Below are 17,833 nucleotides of genomic sequence, written 5' to 3'. Positions count from 1 at the left end.
CCGTTTGTCAATTTATCATGCGCATGTGAAGACAGTAATTAGTTGCATAACAGCTCAGCGGCTATCAACTTTTGAATTGTTATCTGCATCTGAGATTTTCGATAAAAAATTATGACATATTCAATACTAAAAATAAAGTAATTTAAACATATTATTATTGCGTATGTACTATCAGAATGTGAAATCTAAATTTTTCTTGAATTGTGTATTTCGCAACGTAATTAATGGAGAGTAAAATTGATAAAGAGGAAAGTTTTTTTTCCAGATTTTCGCCGATTATGGGACTACCTTTTAATACTTATACCCTGAAATATTAATTTTATTAAATGTTGAAACAATAATAAGTATCTAATTTTTTGAACAAATCTTCAGCTACCTTTTAATAAAAAATAATCCTTGGATATGGGGTAGGTATTGTACTTAAAAATACAAAAAAAGTCCACAAGTCAAATACTAAGCATAGTAAATACACTAATTCTTTCTTAATATATTGTAGTGTACGTATATATAGGTTACCCATGATGGCTGGTTGTTAGAACAGGCATCATTGAAGTCATTGGTTGTGGAAAAAATTTAGAAAGCCATTGCACTATACTAAAGTAAATTGTTTATATGATCATTTTCAGTTGGCTCTATGTAAATATTGACTTTCATAATATTATGTATTTGATGATAAATTAATTAAAGCTAAACAAAGTATATAATACACAGTATAATACATTAAGTACAATACTTAAAAATACAAAAAAGTCCGTAAGTCAAATACCAAGCATATTAAATACAATTTCAAATTCTTTCTTAATATATTATAGTGTACGTGTATATAAGTATCTACTAATAAATATACGTAGGTACAAGGTTACCCATGGTGGCTGGTTCTTAGAACAGGCATCATTGAAGTCATTGATTGTGGATTCGATTCCTCTGCTTGTAAAAATACACGTTATTTTGATGTATTTGTTCCAGTATAAGGTATCAATAGATTAGAAAAATGACTGTCAACTATTCCTTATAAACATTAATAACATAATGTTCACTCCTCGGGAGCCTGTATGCTTTACTTAGGAAGGAATATTATAATTTATTTTCTTTACATAAACAAACTTACAAATATTTTGGTATATTAATATTGTCTAAATTTAGTGTAAGTAAACAGTGAATATTAGCATTATAGCCTTTAAACTATTTAAAAATGTGTACAAATAATACTTAGGTAATATTATGAAAATCGACTTTATAATTCATTTTAATTTAATAAGAGTATTCAATTATTTTTTGTTTGACTGAATTTTATTGTTTCTTTTTCGAATATTATTATATACCTACGTGATAAATGATAACTTCTGAAAGAGAAGGATGCCCGCATCTACCTAGTTAGTGTAATTTAATTTAAAAGCCAACATGCTCACGATTGCACAAAGAAATTTAGAAAGCCATTGCACCATACTAGAGTAAGTTGTTTATATTATCATTTATATTAGCTCTATGTAAATATTGACTTACATATTATGTATTTGATGATAAATTAATTAAAGCTAAACAAAAGTATATAATGCACAGTGAAAATATTTATATAACCCCAAGAACTCGTACATATTGGGCGAAGAGAGTTTATAAAGGTGATAATAAAAAAAGTTACCAAATTTTGTAATTAGATTAGCTGTGTGGCATTTTGTATTTCAGATTTTGTAATCTTTATTTAGCGAAATCATAACTATGTCCTTTGACATTTACCTACAATAGCAGTACTGAAAATAAGAGTTAGTATTATAAGTCTAAATAGGTCGCAATCATTATTTACAATCCAATCATTTGGTGAACTTCCTTGTATCTAATTTATATTCTTTTTATATTTACACTTTTCTACTGTTTAATAACTTAATACTGATATATTTCTTTTTATATAAGACTGTTTTAATAATATTTAGTTGTTTCTAAATGTCATGTTGTGAACGTCTTAAATTAATAATTTGTAATGTTCACTAAGTATATGTAAAAATAAATAAAAATTATTTTTTTAATTGGAGTACGCAAGTAAGTTACCAATATAAAATGTTATCATCAGTCCTACATTTTATTTTTGTTACATTTAAAAAAAATATTTTACTTGACAATCAACAGTAATACTTGCTTCTATATTGGCCTTATAATTCAAATATTACATGGTAAATATTCTAGTATCTATCCCATTTATTATATTACAAAACGTTTGTAGTATTCTAATAATATAAGAATTAAATATGTATCTCCTCAAGCTACTTGATAAAATGATTAGGTGAAAGACTGAAAAATATGTGCCCAACATAAGAGCAATGATAGGTGACTTATCGTTTGATATAGTTTCAAAACCTACAGTATTACTTCAGTATACAGCTTATATTTTTTTATATAAGTACGTTCTTTATAAAAAAAATGCATACTATTTTAAATTAGTCATGTTAATTCATACCAAAATAGTAAATCATCGGACTATTGTATAAAAGTCTCGTTTAAAAAAAATAATTCATAAAATAAATTAAGACGATCTTAGGCATCATGAATGATTTAGTTTATTATTAAAATGCTGAATCATTACTCTAACACATATATTTCTTTTTATATACATATTATGGCGGCTAATAGTAAAATAACTATGTCGGTAATTGAGTTTGATATTTTGATATACACTGCGGTCACGTATTTGATTTTTAGAGTCCATGGTCGTTGTGATAAAAAACTTGATGAATGAAATAACACACAGTTGTAGATATAAAAAAATTAATTGATTCATTTTTTAAGCTAGATACTGTAATATTTTTATAACGGAGATGTTTGTAGAATAAAAAAAGGTTTAATCAATTTATTTATTTTTATGTTATACATAATATGCTTGGAGTGTTATCGGATTATAATTGTATTTTTTTGTTGTTGTTACAGAATAAACACAAAGATGGCGCCTAATCTCCTAGGCAATACTAACATATTCTTGGCGGAAGCCACAATCGCTCAGGAAGACCAAAAAGGATCACACGTACATGAAAAACCTCTTCCCCCGTCTACTAGCACAGTTTCAAAAGATCCTAAATATCCGTAAGTTTTGTTGCATAATTTATTGTACCTAATATCAAATTTACATAACACAGGAATAGTATAAATTTATAACATTATACTTTATATAATACATAATATATTACATATTAAAAGCGGAATGCAGAATCCAATATTTCGGTCTTAAGGATAAGTTGCCGAAAAGGATGACTTAACTATAGACTACACTGACTATAGAGTTAAGGAATCCTTAACCATAGACAACTTTTGTTATAAACATGCCCCCTTCTGTATTACCATTTACCACTGACAGCTGCTGTCAAAATAAATTCGCGTGTCGATAAAACAGTCCATACACTCAAATTATTTTAACAATTTATCTCAATATGGATATTGATAGTGTTAATTCGTTTAAAATGTACATGCAGAATATTATTTTACTTTTTATACGCCAGTCCGCAGAAATACAAGTTGCCAGACAGAATGACACTTGACGCTAGTATTACCATGTTATAAAAATATCTTACGGTGCCTGTGAAATCACTTATAATGACTGATATCGGAAACATAAGAGTATTATAATTAATATTATAATACTCTATACGCAAAATCGAACCTGCATTTCTCGGGTATCACGCCCATGCACATATACCACTATGCTAAATGCGCCATACTTAATTGTGACAAATTTTAACTAATGGCTCTTAATACTCTCTGAAGCGCTTTCCGAATTGAGCTATTATTGGCGACCGGCTTTTGTATTTTAAATCGAAGTAGGTATTACTTTAATTACTAACCGACGTCACGGATTACTCCAAGATTTGTTGTTGTAACTTACTTGAACTTGCTAATAAATTTTAATTAACTATTTTTTTATTATTATATATTATATAAGTATATTAACGAATAATTCACAAGATTTAAGAATGTAACATTTTAATTATTGAACATACATAATTTTGAAAACACTTCTGAGAAAATATATTATAACCAATAGAAAGAATCGAACCTGCATCTCTCGGGTTTCGCGCCCATGCACATAGACCACTACACTAAAGCTATATTTATATATATATTTAAAACATGATATGATTTATTTTATAAGAAAGGGATGCACGGTTAGTTATTTATTCTCTTCTTAATACTTACATTTTCTAAATTGGCATATTCATAATATTTGTGCATGTTTTATGTGGCAAGTGTATTAAAATAAATGTCTAATTTTCACCAGATTAAAGTGACTTATTTTCTGTTATATGAGACCCCAATAAGTCTGAAAATGAAGATCCAAGGCTTTCATGTTCGTGAGATATATATTTGCCGTTATATTATACATATTATATAATTATTAACTTACTGAATGCCAGCAAAACAATTTCTAATACCGATGCTTGCGGCAACGCATAGCTATCATAAAACTTAAACGACCTTTATTTCAGTATTAAGTGTTAAAATTTCATGAATATCCGCTTATTAAGTATCTAATGATTTTGTTTATCTTGTTTCAGGTGGAAAATAGTATGGAGAAACGTATTCGCCTTTCTATATTTACATTTAGGTACATTATACGGATGTTACCTCATCTTATTTCAAGCCAAACCCTTAACAACAGTATTTGGTAAGTAATAAAATGTATAAATTTATTTTATCAACAAATGATAATATGTTACTTATTGAGTAATTAACAATTGCTTTTAAGATTACTGTCAAAGTAATAAATTATTTATTTATGTTCATGTTAAGAAATTAAGGTTATTGACACTTAAAATGCTGTAATAATATTATTTTATTAAAAGCATTTTCTTAACTACCTATTTATTTTGAATAGGTTTATAAATTATGTGTAGTTTTGTTAATAATTTGTACATTTTTAATATGTAACAATATAAATCTGCAGAGATGCTGAGAATTATTTGAGTATACATGTCATGCGATGCGGGTATATATACAGGAAATGGGTATCTAACATAATTTTTACTTTATATGAAATGTATTGTAATATACCGTTATCAAACGTGGTGTATTTTTTTTAAAATGTTCATAGCCGTAAATGATTTTATTGTTTTGACTCCAATTTTCGTTCCAACACTAAAAATCTAAATATATATTATATATTATATAGTGTGTAGATTATAAATTTAAAACGTTTACAATATTATATAAATGAAAACAAAATAACAGAAAACTGTATTACCTAACAATATTTATAAAAAAAACAGCGTAATCAGAAAAGTAAATATAAAATCATAAAAGTGTTGTTAGGGACATGAAAAAACACAGAATGAGACCCTATTTTAAGGATTTATAAAACAATCTCTACTGAACTCATCCACGAAAGTGGAATATATCAATATATGCAACTATTTAGTTGAAAATATTTCTTGTCTTAAAAAAGATTATTTGGATACTATAACTGTGGAATTTTATTATTATTTTGTTTGACAATAAAATTTATATACCCGGATTACTTATTCAAAATAGGCTTATCAAAATTTTAAATTTTCGTTAACTAATAATAGAAATTATTATAAAACTCACAAGAATGGTGTTGATGGAATTTTAAATATAAGTACTTGAAATCCACATGAGTAAAATTCATACCTAGTCATATTTAAATAATAATTTTATATACGCGTATGAATTCATTAATGCGTATAAAAATATTTCAATAAGTAATAAGTAATCTTTGTGTAAGTTTTGATAATAATATCCAGTTAAAGATTACGTAACTATATTGTTAATTTAAATAATAATTATTTTTATGATAAAATACAAAAAGTAGTCCTTTAATTTATGAAGATTCAAATGTTATGAATTTATTATGAACAGGTGGCTTAAAAAAACGAAGTACAAATTAAATCAATCCGTATAATAAATCAACGGTAACATAAATCGTGCAGGTAACTAACGATTCATATTTTTATCAGTACCTTTGCCTTCAGAATAATGTAATTTCATGTATATATACACTTATTCATTTTTAAATATTTTGAATATATATTTAGTATTGTCATTAGTTACTAGGTGTATATATTCTACCACCTAATTTTCATTTTAATCGTAATTCTAAATTTAAAATATGAAAAAAAAGAACAAATTTCTTCTTACAAAAAACCACGAATCGTTGTCTTTGGTAGATTTGAAATATTTTACTGTTGTACGGACATGACTTCGGAGTATTTTGTAGATTAATTTTTGAAATAATTAAACGTATTATGTAAACAAGAATCATATACAAAAACAGATATTTGATAATACTACGATATCCAATAAAAATGTAATGTTAAATATAATATGATTTATGCACTTTTTAATACGGTGGTTTCTCCTCCGAGGACTTACTTGTTAATAAAACCGGCTGTACTATTGTGAGATAATAATAATATATGAACGTCCATTAACCGAAAACCATTTATAATATAATAAAATCTAATATACTTGTATCGTAAATATTGATTAATTAGTTTATTGCCAATCAAAATACCGATATATTTTTATATTCTTACATGGAAGTAATATAAACTAACGTTGTTTTATTATTTCTTAAAATAGGTTATGTTGAACTCTTTCAGTAGACTGTTATTATATTTTTAAATCATGTAATGTTTAGTTTTTTCCCAATTATATTTTACGTTATGAATGTTTAGAACTAATAACTGAAAAACTGGCTAGTAAATTATAGTTTTGAATTAAAATATTTTGATATTGTTTTTATTTGTATATCTGTAAAACATACCCAATTATTAATTGAAATGTTGACGACTTAAGACTAAAGGACTGGTATGTTATCCTTCTATACACCATATTATGGCTTCATGTACGATTCCCAGTGAAGTTAAAATATATCAAAGTCGAGATGTTTATATGACTGATTCTATAATATACTGATCGATAAAATTATTAAACATGGAACATGCTTAGCCTACTGATTCTATGAATGCTGGTTGTCCAAATTTGAAAGAAAATTTATTTGTCAAAGTAACCGAATCCAAAGAACTTAAACAATTTTACTTTTCTGGAAATTATAATATAAATATATACAATAATAAGACTAAAGAAGTAATAATTACAAACAAACAATACTTCGCTCAGAATGTAAGCTACTGAACGTAAAATGAAAATAATCGGTGCGCGTAAGTAATCACGGCGGGCTGCGCGTCTATAGTTATTCTACGTCTATTTTTTGTAACGCCTTTGCGTCGGAGATCATGAGTAAAAAATGTTCCATGTTAAAAAAGGAATAAAGATTTCTCAACCGCTGTCCTATACAGATCCTCAATTGTTGCACATATAAAACAAAACGAAAAAAAAATATTTTATATCTTATTCGTAATATTTTTAATATCTAGATATATGAAACAGGAAAAAGTCTTTCAATTGTGTTTTTTTTCTAGCTATCCTATTCGCCGTGTTATCAGCGTTGGGAGTAACGGCTGGTGCCCACAGATTATGGGCGCATAAGTGCTACAAGGCCAAGTGGCCGATGAGGTGCATCCTTGCCGTCTTGCAGACCATGGCCTTCCAGAATCACATATATGAGTGGGTCAGAGATCATAGGTATGTAAAATGAATTATGTAATTAAATATAACAATTTCGTATGTCCGATTTAAGCAATAATTATTAAATTGAAATTCAATCGATTTACTTTGAGTTTCTTAAGTAATAAAAGGTGTTATTTTATTTTAAATATTTGTATGATGATAGTATTAAAAATCTCGGTTCTAATCTCTAGAAGCTAAATTGAATTTAGTACACTTCATATTAAAAAAAAACATTTTTTATAGCATTAACCAACCGTATAATGGGATCAATTTAGTCAGAATATAAAAATATATCAAACTAAGACTAGTCAAATTTAAAATTTATTAAAATAATTAATAAGAAGCCATTAAAAGCAGATCCTAAATAATTTTGCCCATAGAAAGGACCTAAATATACGCCCATGCGCGTAGGTTTTCAATATCTTGGGTCCCAAATTCAAATCCTTGGTCTGGCATATACACATATTGTTTTTAAATGCGTGTTTGGAGCCAGAGTATGGACTTAAAAGGGTCTGCAAGTGGTAAACATCCATTTCTCCTAAAATACTATGTTGAAACCAGTATGATCTTCTTAGGCTGAGAATTGGTAAAAAAATATATATAATGTAAGGTAAGGTTAGGTTTCATGGGGAGTCATTTTGCTTTTTTATTATAACTATAGGTATTGTTTATTTACATAGTATTATATAGAGAGTAAAAGTGAAACTAAAAAAATTTACATTTATTATAGGAGTGGTAGAGACTTTTTATGTTCAGGTGCCAAAAACTTTGAAATAAATTGTTTTCAGATTTGATTTCTCATTTTTTACTGGCGGTACGTATTAATTGTCGGCACCCTTTCAAATTTAATAATTTTATTCTTTGACGTGACGGCTAAAGTTCAGTATTTGAATTTTTAATACCTATTAGTCATTTTTGGATAGTGCTGATGATGGATTTTTACCGACGGAAACAGGTGTCAATATAAATAATTAAATTATCGTGAAATTAATAATTCTCAACATGCTTCTACTGTTTTGTTAATACAAAAGAAAGAAATAATATGTCAATGATTGTCGGTTTAAGGGTAGTCAGCGGCAAACAAATTTTGAAAATAGGTTAGGTTAGATTCTCATTCTTGAATTCATGAATTTTGCCAAAATCGGCTATGAAAACTAGTGCGGTTCCCGCCTGGCTTCCTGTAAACCGACTTGCACAGATTTTTGTAATTCCGCAATTAGTTAAATACATGATAATTTAAACATCTTATAACGATAAACTTACTCCGTAATTCGATTTATTTATTGATTAAATTCGTGATATGCAACCTTATAACAATCTGTTTCCATTAAAAAATATTATGTATTTTAAAATATTTATAGCGGAGAGCACATTGAGAAATAAGCCATCCAATAAAACAGGTTTATTTTTACGAATACCCGACTGCCATACGTAAACTTACGTAAATTTAATATTTTTAGTAGTCTCACAAAACAGAAATATGTTGCCATGCATTTAGATAATTTTTTATTTATCAACGATCTCTCGATCGATTAATCTCAAAATATCGGCTTTAGAATGTTATTTTTATGAGTGTCCTCTAAGAAATTTGTTACAAATACTATTATTCAATTATGTATAATTAAATTCCTCATATAACTGTCAATTAATTAATTGAGAATAACACACAATTTTGTATGTACTCACTATCCACATTTTTCTTCTAATATAAGTGATTATCTGAGATATTTTTTGATAGGATACTTTTTCTCTATTTTGGTGTCTTTTCATTGGGTGAACTTAAATATTATATAAGTCTGGACACTCCTTTTTCATTCGTTATTACACCTATTATAGGTACTATTAAGAACTTAAATTATTATAGAATATACATTTATATAAATACATACAGAAATTGTTGTATTTTATAATTTAAACTTATTAAGGGAGGACATGCTCAGCGATCTTAAAATGTGTTAATTTTGCCCATTTTTTGAATAATAAAATGCCTAATTCTTGTCAAATTTGGGATCACAGAGATTATCAATATAATTTTTTATCGTAAATATTTTACAAAAATAATCATGTCATAAATTATACTAATGGTTTTATAAATGCGTTTAAAAATTAATAAATGTAAAAAATCTAAACACCGCTGCACATTCATGTACTGAAATATGACTATATTCTAAAACATTAGAGCGAGAGGTTTAAAAGAACACTATTTTATATAATAAAAATATTTTTTGCAGTCATCAAATGCTTAAAATAAATATAAAAGATAACAAGGCTTCAAAATTATATAAATAGATTATCTACAACGTTTAAGGAATGTCCAGGATCATGGTTTGAAAATGCAATAAAAGCTCTATTTTGACCTACGCTGAGCACGTCCGCCCTTAAGCAGCGTAATTGACGTAAATTTTTTAAAAGGAAATAAATGTGAGATCGCAATAAGTCATAAATAGCGAACAGTATTTGGGCAGAATGATTCGCGAGGAGGATTATTATTATTAATTTAGAAAATTTTGTAGACTCATATTGTCTATGACATAAGTAATCATAAGTATGTGCTCGGTGTAAGAAAACAACCATTTTAATAATTCTAAAAACTCAATTCTTCTTTTCAATACTGAATTGTCTTATAATTAATATGCTTGATTCATTGAATTTTGTTACGATTTTAATGTTTCAAACAGTTGATGTTCGGTTAACGGTCGTTATTTGATAGTTCATAATATATTATAATGTTTGCAATTTTAAAATCTCAAAGTATAAAGTAATGCGAACTCAGTGTAATTGTTAACATCATTATTAAATTGGGAATGGGACAATTGGGTGCCAGGACAATGGGCGCTGCAGTGTCGAATGAAATAAATAGACTTTTTATACAGATAGTAGACGAAAAATTTTATACAGTTTCTATCTACTATTTAGTAGTTTTAATATTTTTGCTCTTAACATAATTATATTAAATTTATTGCGGATTGAGAATTATCACGCCTGAGGTTTTATATACAAATAAAAGAACTCTTTTATCGTTGGAACTTAAACATATGCACAATTAAATCATTATTTGTGTGTACATTATATAATTTAAATATAAACAATAATATATATTTTAAAAGTACCTATAATATACGAAAGCTTATTTATTTTTTAATATCATTTGATTGCATGGCGCCCAGTTGTTTTGGTGCCGAATCTTCCTAAGTCCATTAAAATCTTACTTCTGCCGCACGTAGAGATACTTATATACTTATATACTTATATACTTATAGTTTTTTTTTTAATTTATTCAGTAGTAGTAATTTCTACTTGTGTATGTTTTTATTAATGAGTTTTTAATGTATTTCATAATGAAAGGGGTAGGTATGAAAATATTATACCGTAACGGCTCAAAATATTTTTCTCGACCTTGCATCAGTCCCCATTTATCAAAGTGTGGCCAGTTTTAATAACGTTGCTACGTGCGTCGAATATGCCGACTACAAAATGCATTGCATTGCCAGTGAGGTGCGCTATAACAAATAAAATGGAATTAAGTCAGCTGCAGAGTAAAAAAAATAGATATATTACCTAACAAAACTGCCCTTCATCATCGAGTACAATTATTTTTACATCCATATGGCAGCAGGATGTACAGTACATAAACTGTATATTATATTAAATAAAACAACATACATTGTTATGTAGGGCCTGATTATAGGTGGCACATTTTTTTTCGTATTTCGTATTCCAAAAGTTTTCTCTGTATATAACGTACGGGAATTAAAATAATGGGCATAGCTTGTTTGATTGAGCGATTTTAACGTAAAATACATTACCATTGATTGTTCCCAGAATAAACGATTTTACACCTTTTGAGTGTAGTATTTTTATTGTTTACAATTGCTAATGATCTATTGTTAGGTTTTGACGATTTATTATACGCTTATCGAGTGTATTATTATTGATAAGGTAGGTTTTTTACAAACACTTAAACTATTCATAATTCGTTTGTTGTATTTTTTTTATTGTGGTCCTTGACTTAATAGGTAGGTGATGGAGTTTTTACTTACTTTATTGTATTGATTTGTTATATATTTGTTAGAGTTAACAGTATTAGTTGTCAGTGTACGTTTTCCTTTTGGTGATTGTACACAAAGACATAGCTTATAATAAGTATATTTAGAATTATCTTCAAATGTGTTAATCGTGCCCATTTTTTGAATGATAAAATAAGTACCTAATTCTTGTCAAATTTGGGATCAAAAAGATTATAAAATATATTTTTTATAGTAAATACGTCACTATATAATGTAAACATTAATTTTACTAATGGTTTTGTAAATGCGTTTAAAAATTAATAAATCTAAACAATCTTAACACCACTTCACATGGACGTACTGAAATATGACTATATTCTAAAACATTAGAGCGAAAGGTTTAAAAGAATACTATTTTATTTATTAAAAATACTTTATGCAGTCATTAAATTAATGTTTAAAATAAATATGAAGGATAATAAGGTTTTTAAAATTATATAAATGGATTATTTACAACGTTTAAGGAATGTCCAGAGTTATGCTCTGAAAATACCATAAAAGCTCCATTTTGACCGACGCTGAGCATGTGGGCCGTTAAAATCGAATTTAAAAAAATAGATACCTCAATTTAAATAATGGTTTATATTTTATTACCTACATACTTCGATTCTAAATATTTTAAATATAATCCTTGTGTGATATAGAATTATTCTGTTATACATGATTATTCAGTTTACAACACTTTCCTAGTATCTTCTCTACGAGTTCGACCTTCACAATAGTGACTAAGATTATGCTAATACCATAAAAAATCGATAAAGCACCGAATATAAAATTATTAAAATATACAATAATACATAACTTGTTTAAATAAGATAGTTATTTTCTTTGTGTATTATTTATTGTGATATTTCAAATTGTTCGTGCCATTCGTTTTCATATAACCATTCTAGAAATTTAATTTATTTTGAATGTAAATTATTGAAATATAAAAGTTTTAAATTTTTTAAATGATAAAATTAGACAAACTAGTTTGTTCTGTGACGTATCTGTGACGCAAACAAATTAATTATTGGTATATTTTCATATAATTTAATTCTTATCTTTTACGTATTTTTAAGCATCATGTAATTAACTCTCAGTTAAGAATCCTAACACAATGCAGCGTAGAAGATGACAAAAAAAATAATTAATCATAATTTAAATTATTTTAATATCTCTTTAGATTCTCGTACGTCTTTGTACAATTGCGTAATATTACTTCATGATTTACGATGCACATTTTATATTCATACACTGCACTCCCAAATTATTAAACACGACAACTTACAAAATATGAACCGTTATTACTACATAATACTATACAATTAATAATGAAGATTAAGCGTTGTTTTCTATTCGTACGTTGTCTACCCTTTGTAGATTCATACTGTGATAATTTATTAATTTTATTGTAAGATATTAATTCGAATTTGCTATGGTTTCGTTAAGATAAGTAAATTGTCTATAATATTTTTTTACTTTCCAAAAATTCTATTAATAATATTAATTATATGGCAAAGTTTTTTGTTGTTGATAGGGTGCCATTAAAACATTTATATGACGACTCAATACAATTTTTCTCTACTGTAATGTTACAAGTTATCTTCTACTTTATTTTGCGTTATAATCCATTAAGATAATAATAATTATACTATTTAGCAGCTTCCGTTGAATGTTTTAAATATAAATAAGTAGATATTTTAGTAATAAATTTAGCTAGTGGAAAAATCGTTTGGTTAGTCTGTACTATAATATATACTTAAAATGTTTAAATCAAGCAAATGTTAGAGAGATATAAAAATAAACTGAATTATATCCTCAAACTACAGATTCCTATTGTCAAAGAATTACCACATTAAAAAAACTTTTTTAATCAATAGTTAATAATACGATTTTGAGAAAAAAAAACTAGTTACATTGAATATTAAAATATAAAATGATTGTCTTCATATTTAATTTATTGAGATAATATGAATAAAATTGACTGTAGTACAATAAAATAAAACATTATATATTGCTTCAGGTTTTAAATAAGGAATATTATAATACCTGTGTTTTTATAAATTTCTGTATGTATAGACTATTGCTGGGTATAATAATTTAAAATCTTCGGACATTAATATGATAATTATTTTTTATATTACGCAAAGGAGGATTTTTGTTAAATTATTAAAACATTCATATGTATTAAAAAAATGGAATTTTTATATTGTAATATCAAGAAATTCACAATAAAAAATACATATCTACCTATTGTCATATTCTGCCGATTTTTTATGCATGTCATAAAAAATATGTTAATATTTTATCATTATATATTGTGTGAAGAAGTGTATGATGGTTACGTACATGAAAAAGCTTAAAATTACGTAAGTACTTTAGTAAATATGCCATTTTGGTATGATGTGCAAATGCGATTGTGTTCTACACGTATCTTCAACCATAAGCTTTGACATAATACGAGTATTATGTATAATGAGACTTCGTAGCTTAATAAAAAATAAATATGTCTCATTGATTTGTTGATTCGGTAAACAGTGATAGAGTTCAGTAGTTCTGGATTATCATAAGAAACAACCCATTTTGTTAGGTGAAGAACTGTAACGTAAAAAATATCGCAACGTTTTTAATACTCGAACATCAGTGGGATTGAAAAATACGATTTAAACTTTTATAAGATACATTCATTTTATGATTATTTATCGTCAATTACATTTTTAAGTACACATTAAACCCCCTTTTCCATAAGGATAAAAGCAATTATAACTTAATAGGATCATAAAAAAAATACAAAATATACTTAGTGCCTAAATATTAGATTGTTAAACATTAAAACATAACAAATTAATTTATTCATATTATAAACATACTTTTTAGAAAAAGACTAGGTATATACTTATTTATTATATTATTTTCTTTCATCCTAAGATCAATATTTAAAATAATAATTCCGATTCCCGGAGCTATTAATTATACCCGGGATTGCAATTATTAATTTGTTGACTGACGCCTATTACACCAAATATAAATAAATTATTAATTTATTGAATTTTTGTTGCAGAGCTCCAATAAATTTATTAAGGCGATTCTATATAAACAAAGAATGGTTGTTTTTGTATGAGTTAATATTTAAAAGGCTTTGTGAAGATTTAAACATTGTCGCAGTTAACTGTACATAATATAATGTAACGAGTCTTAATGAACTTAACCCGTTTAACAGAAGAGATCTTGTCGATGTAATTTATTTATTTTAAATTTGACTCGAATTTAAAACCACTTTTCACTATCTCTTTTGATTTTTCAATACCACCAGGTTTTAAAGTTGAATCTTGTTGCAATAATCATTATGAAATTTATTTTTAAATCGATCAGCTTTTCATAATATACAAGTATAATATAATATAATATATATATAATATGTATTAATCCGAATGTTCAGTTCAGACCTAAATACATTTTATATTCGCAAATTATACTAAGTCTGCAAAATTTTCCGCTGCACAAAATGTACTTCACAGTTTGAAAACTTAACGTTCCTACGTCTAAATTAACACTAAAAAGTTTTTGTTAATTAAAAAATATGTACATAATATTTTAAATCATTGTTATGGATTATTGTTTATAAATGTAAAGGCCATTTTTTAATAATGGAAAATGGTAAGGTTATTTCGATGAATTTTATACATAGTTTATAATAATAATGGCTGACATTGTTTGCTTGGGAGGTCGTCAACATCCTAGTGTGCGAATGAACCAGTTCGGTACGTTATTTTGTGGATTATGATCTGTTTTATTAGATTTTTGAACGATTTCTTCACAATCGTCAAGGGTAATCGACTCAACATGGAATTTTAAAGGGGCCTCGAAACAGTTTAAACCACTCAATAACGTTCTAAATTATACCAAAATCGTCAAAAGATGCATAATTATTTCATATAAATGGAGTATATTATAATATTACCCAAAGCATAACAAATTTTTTTATCTAACTAACATTAAACGGGCCTATAATATAACCACTCAAACAAATACGTACTTACTTGTACACAAAAAAGTAAATCACTAATGTTATTATGTATCAGTGTTATCATCAATAATAATTATTACCACGTTTTCATTAGCTCGTATTCTTGTTTGTCCGGTACAGATTTTATCTTGTGTGCTCAGTACAAATATTTTCTTGTTTGTCCAAGATTTTTAACTAACTTCCCGACTAGCATTTGAAACTTTTAGAATATATCAGAACACGACGACAATGCACTCTTTTAATACTTTTGGCCATCTTTAAGCAGAATTGAATTCATTTTCAGTTAATTCTGTTTTGTATGTTTCGGAAAAAAAATCGTTAAAAGTAATATTTACTACTTACTATTATTGGTTGCTAAGGGGTCTTTGCAGCTAAATTATTAATATATACGTGCGTTACTATGGAAATCAATATTATGAAATCTCAAAATAACATTTTAGTACATATTCTATAATATTTATTCAGTATTTCTATCAAGTACAAAAAAGTACCTATTTATTAATACATAGAATTGTCAAGTTTATATGATTCAACAGAAAATTTAAAAACGTGGTGTATAGAAAGTTCTTTTTATCTTGTAATTATTTTTATAAAAAGGATGTGATTTTTAGTGTTTATTGTATTTCTATTGTAGCAGTCTTCAGTCAATGCAAATGAAATAATAGGATTTATGTTATTTTAATAATGCATTAATATAGTAAATATAAAAGACAGTTCAATAAATAAAACTGAAATACACGAGAATACAATAAATTAAAAAAAAATGTTACAAAATATATTTTTTTTTGTTTTTGTTCTCATTCATTTTTTTAATCGTGATAAAAGAAATTATGGTAAATATCGTATTTATCCTTATTTTTTTTTAGTGATGTAATACATATTATTTCAAAATATTGTTCGAAACAAAGACAGGCTTTTTTTTTTTTTTAAATATTCCTTGAAAAATCTATCATATGACTATTTGCAATCTAAAATGAATATTTAAATATTTTTTCAGAATGCAATTGAATAATAGGTACGATTTAAAAGTGGGCGAATTTAAAAAAAAGATGTTTTTTTTTATTAACATAAGAATTATAAGAAAATAAATCTAACGAAATGTGACAGCCCGCAAAAGATTTGAGTAAAATTGTACAAAAACAAGTTTGAAGACATCGTGATGAAATTATTTTTGCCTATTTGTAAATACATTCATTACCACAGGACAATAGCTGCATCTCAGAGTCAGTGTATCGTATATTATACGATTTTGCAGAAAATGAGTTGGCTAAATATCATTTACATTTTATCGTGTTCGGAAACTTGTACGTATGCAGTTTGCCGTATCACACTTCACCGTGAAATGTTGTATCGGAAATATAATATGGCCATATATTCACGACTGTCCAATCTCTTTGGGCCGTATAGTACTGACGTAAAATTCATGTCTAAAAAAAACACGGTTCTTGTCGGTTTACACTTTACAGCAAATGAGCAGCAAACAAAATTTGAAAATAGCCGATATACTGGATTATTTATTAGGTTATTTAGATTTTCATTCTTGACTAATTCATGAATTTTGCCAAAATCAGCTATGAAAATTGAATCAATATTCATATTGAATCTAATAAAATTGGAGACCGTATAGCATAGGTCATCTATTTCCGATAGAAAGCTCACGGCAAACTGTGCCACGGTGAAATGTTTTACGTAACATTTACATGCAACCATATTTATATGTATAGCTAATTCCGCTTTTGAGTATATTCATAACAGAAACTTGAACTGCCTAAAACCAAAAAGTCAATAGACATCAATCGGTTGAAAAATATTAAATTGCATATTCCTGAATAATATATATATATTTTTTTTTTGTGATTTTACCGAGGCTTTGACTGCGACTCGCTGTCATATCGCCTCTTCTCTTCAAGAAGGGGATCCGTCGATCAGGTCCTCACTCCTATTCTGTTAAATAACTTTACAATTTTGCCTAGCTCTTCCGTCTTACCCACCGCCAGGACACCCTTCAATTCGTCGACATTCTCATAGATATCCACAATTCGCAACTGTACTCTGTGAATTTCATATTTGGGGCATTGCAGTGCTATATGTACAATTTCCTCTAAAACATGACATTCATCGCAGAGCTGCGATTCGCTTCTTCCCATGAGGACATCAAATCTTTTGCCCATGGTGTGCCCTGTTCTTA

At 27.0% G+C, this 17,833-nt stretch overlaps 1 protein-coding gene across 1 annotated transcript in view; it reads left to right on the top strand.

Moving 5' to 3' along the window:
• Positions 1-17,833, top strand: part of LOC147078300 (acyl-CoA Delta-9 desaturase-like) — a 95,346-nt gene that overhangs the window by 59,803 nt on the left and 17,710 nt on the right. The window contains exons 2-4 of the mRNA XM_085958305.1: positions 2,917-3,069; positions 4,536-4,645; positions 7,422-7,584. Coding sequence (XP_085814431.1) covers positions 2,930-3,069; positions 4,536-4,645; positions 7,422-7,584 — 413 coding nt within the window. The 5' untranslated portion in view covers positions 2,917-2,929. The remainder of the gene's footprint in view (positions 1-2,916; positions 3,070-4,535; positions 4,646-7,421; positions 7,585-17,833) is intronic.

Source organism: Rhyacophila brunnea, unplaced genomic scaffold (genome assembly GCF_057557595.1).
Source record: "Rhyacophila brunnea isolate RB1 unplaced genomic scaffold, BYU_Rbru_1.0 scaffold_11, whole genome shotgun sequence".
NCBI lineage: Eukaryota > Metazoa > Arthropoda > Insecta > Trichoptera > Rhyacophilidae > Rhyacophila > Rhyacophila brunnea.
This window is presented reverse-complemented; position numbering and strand designations above follow the sequence as displayed.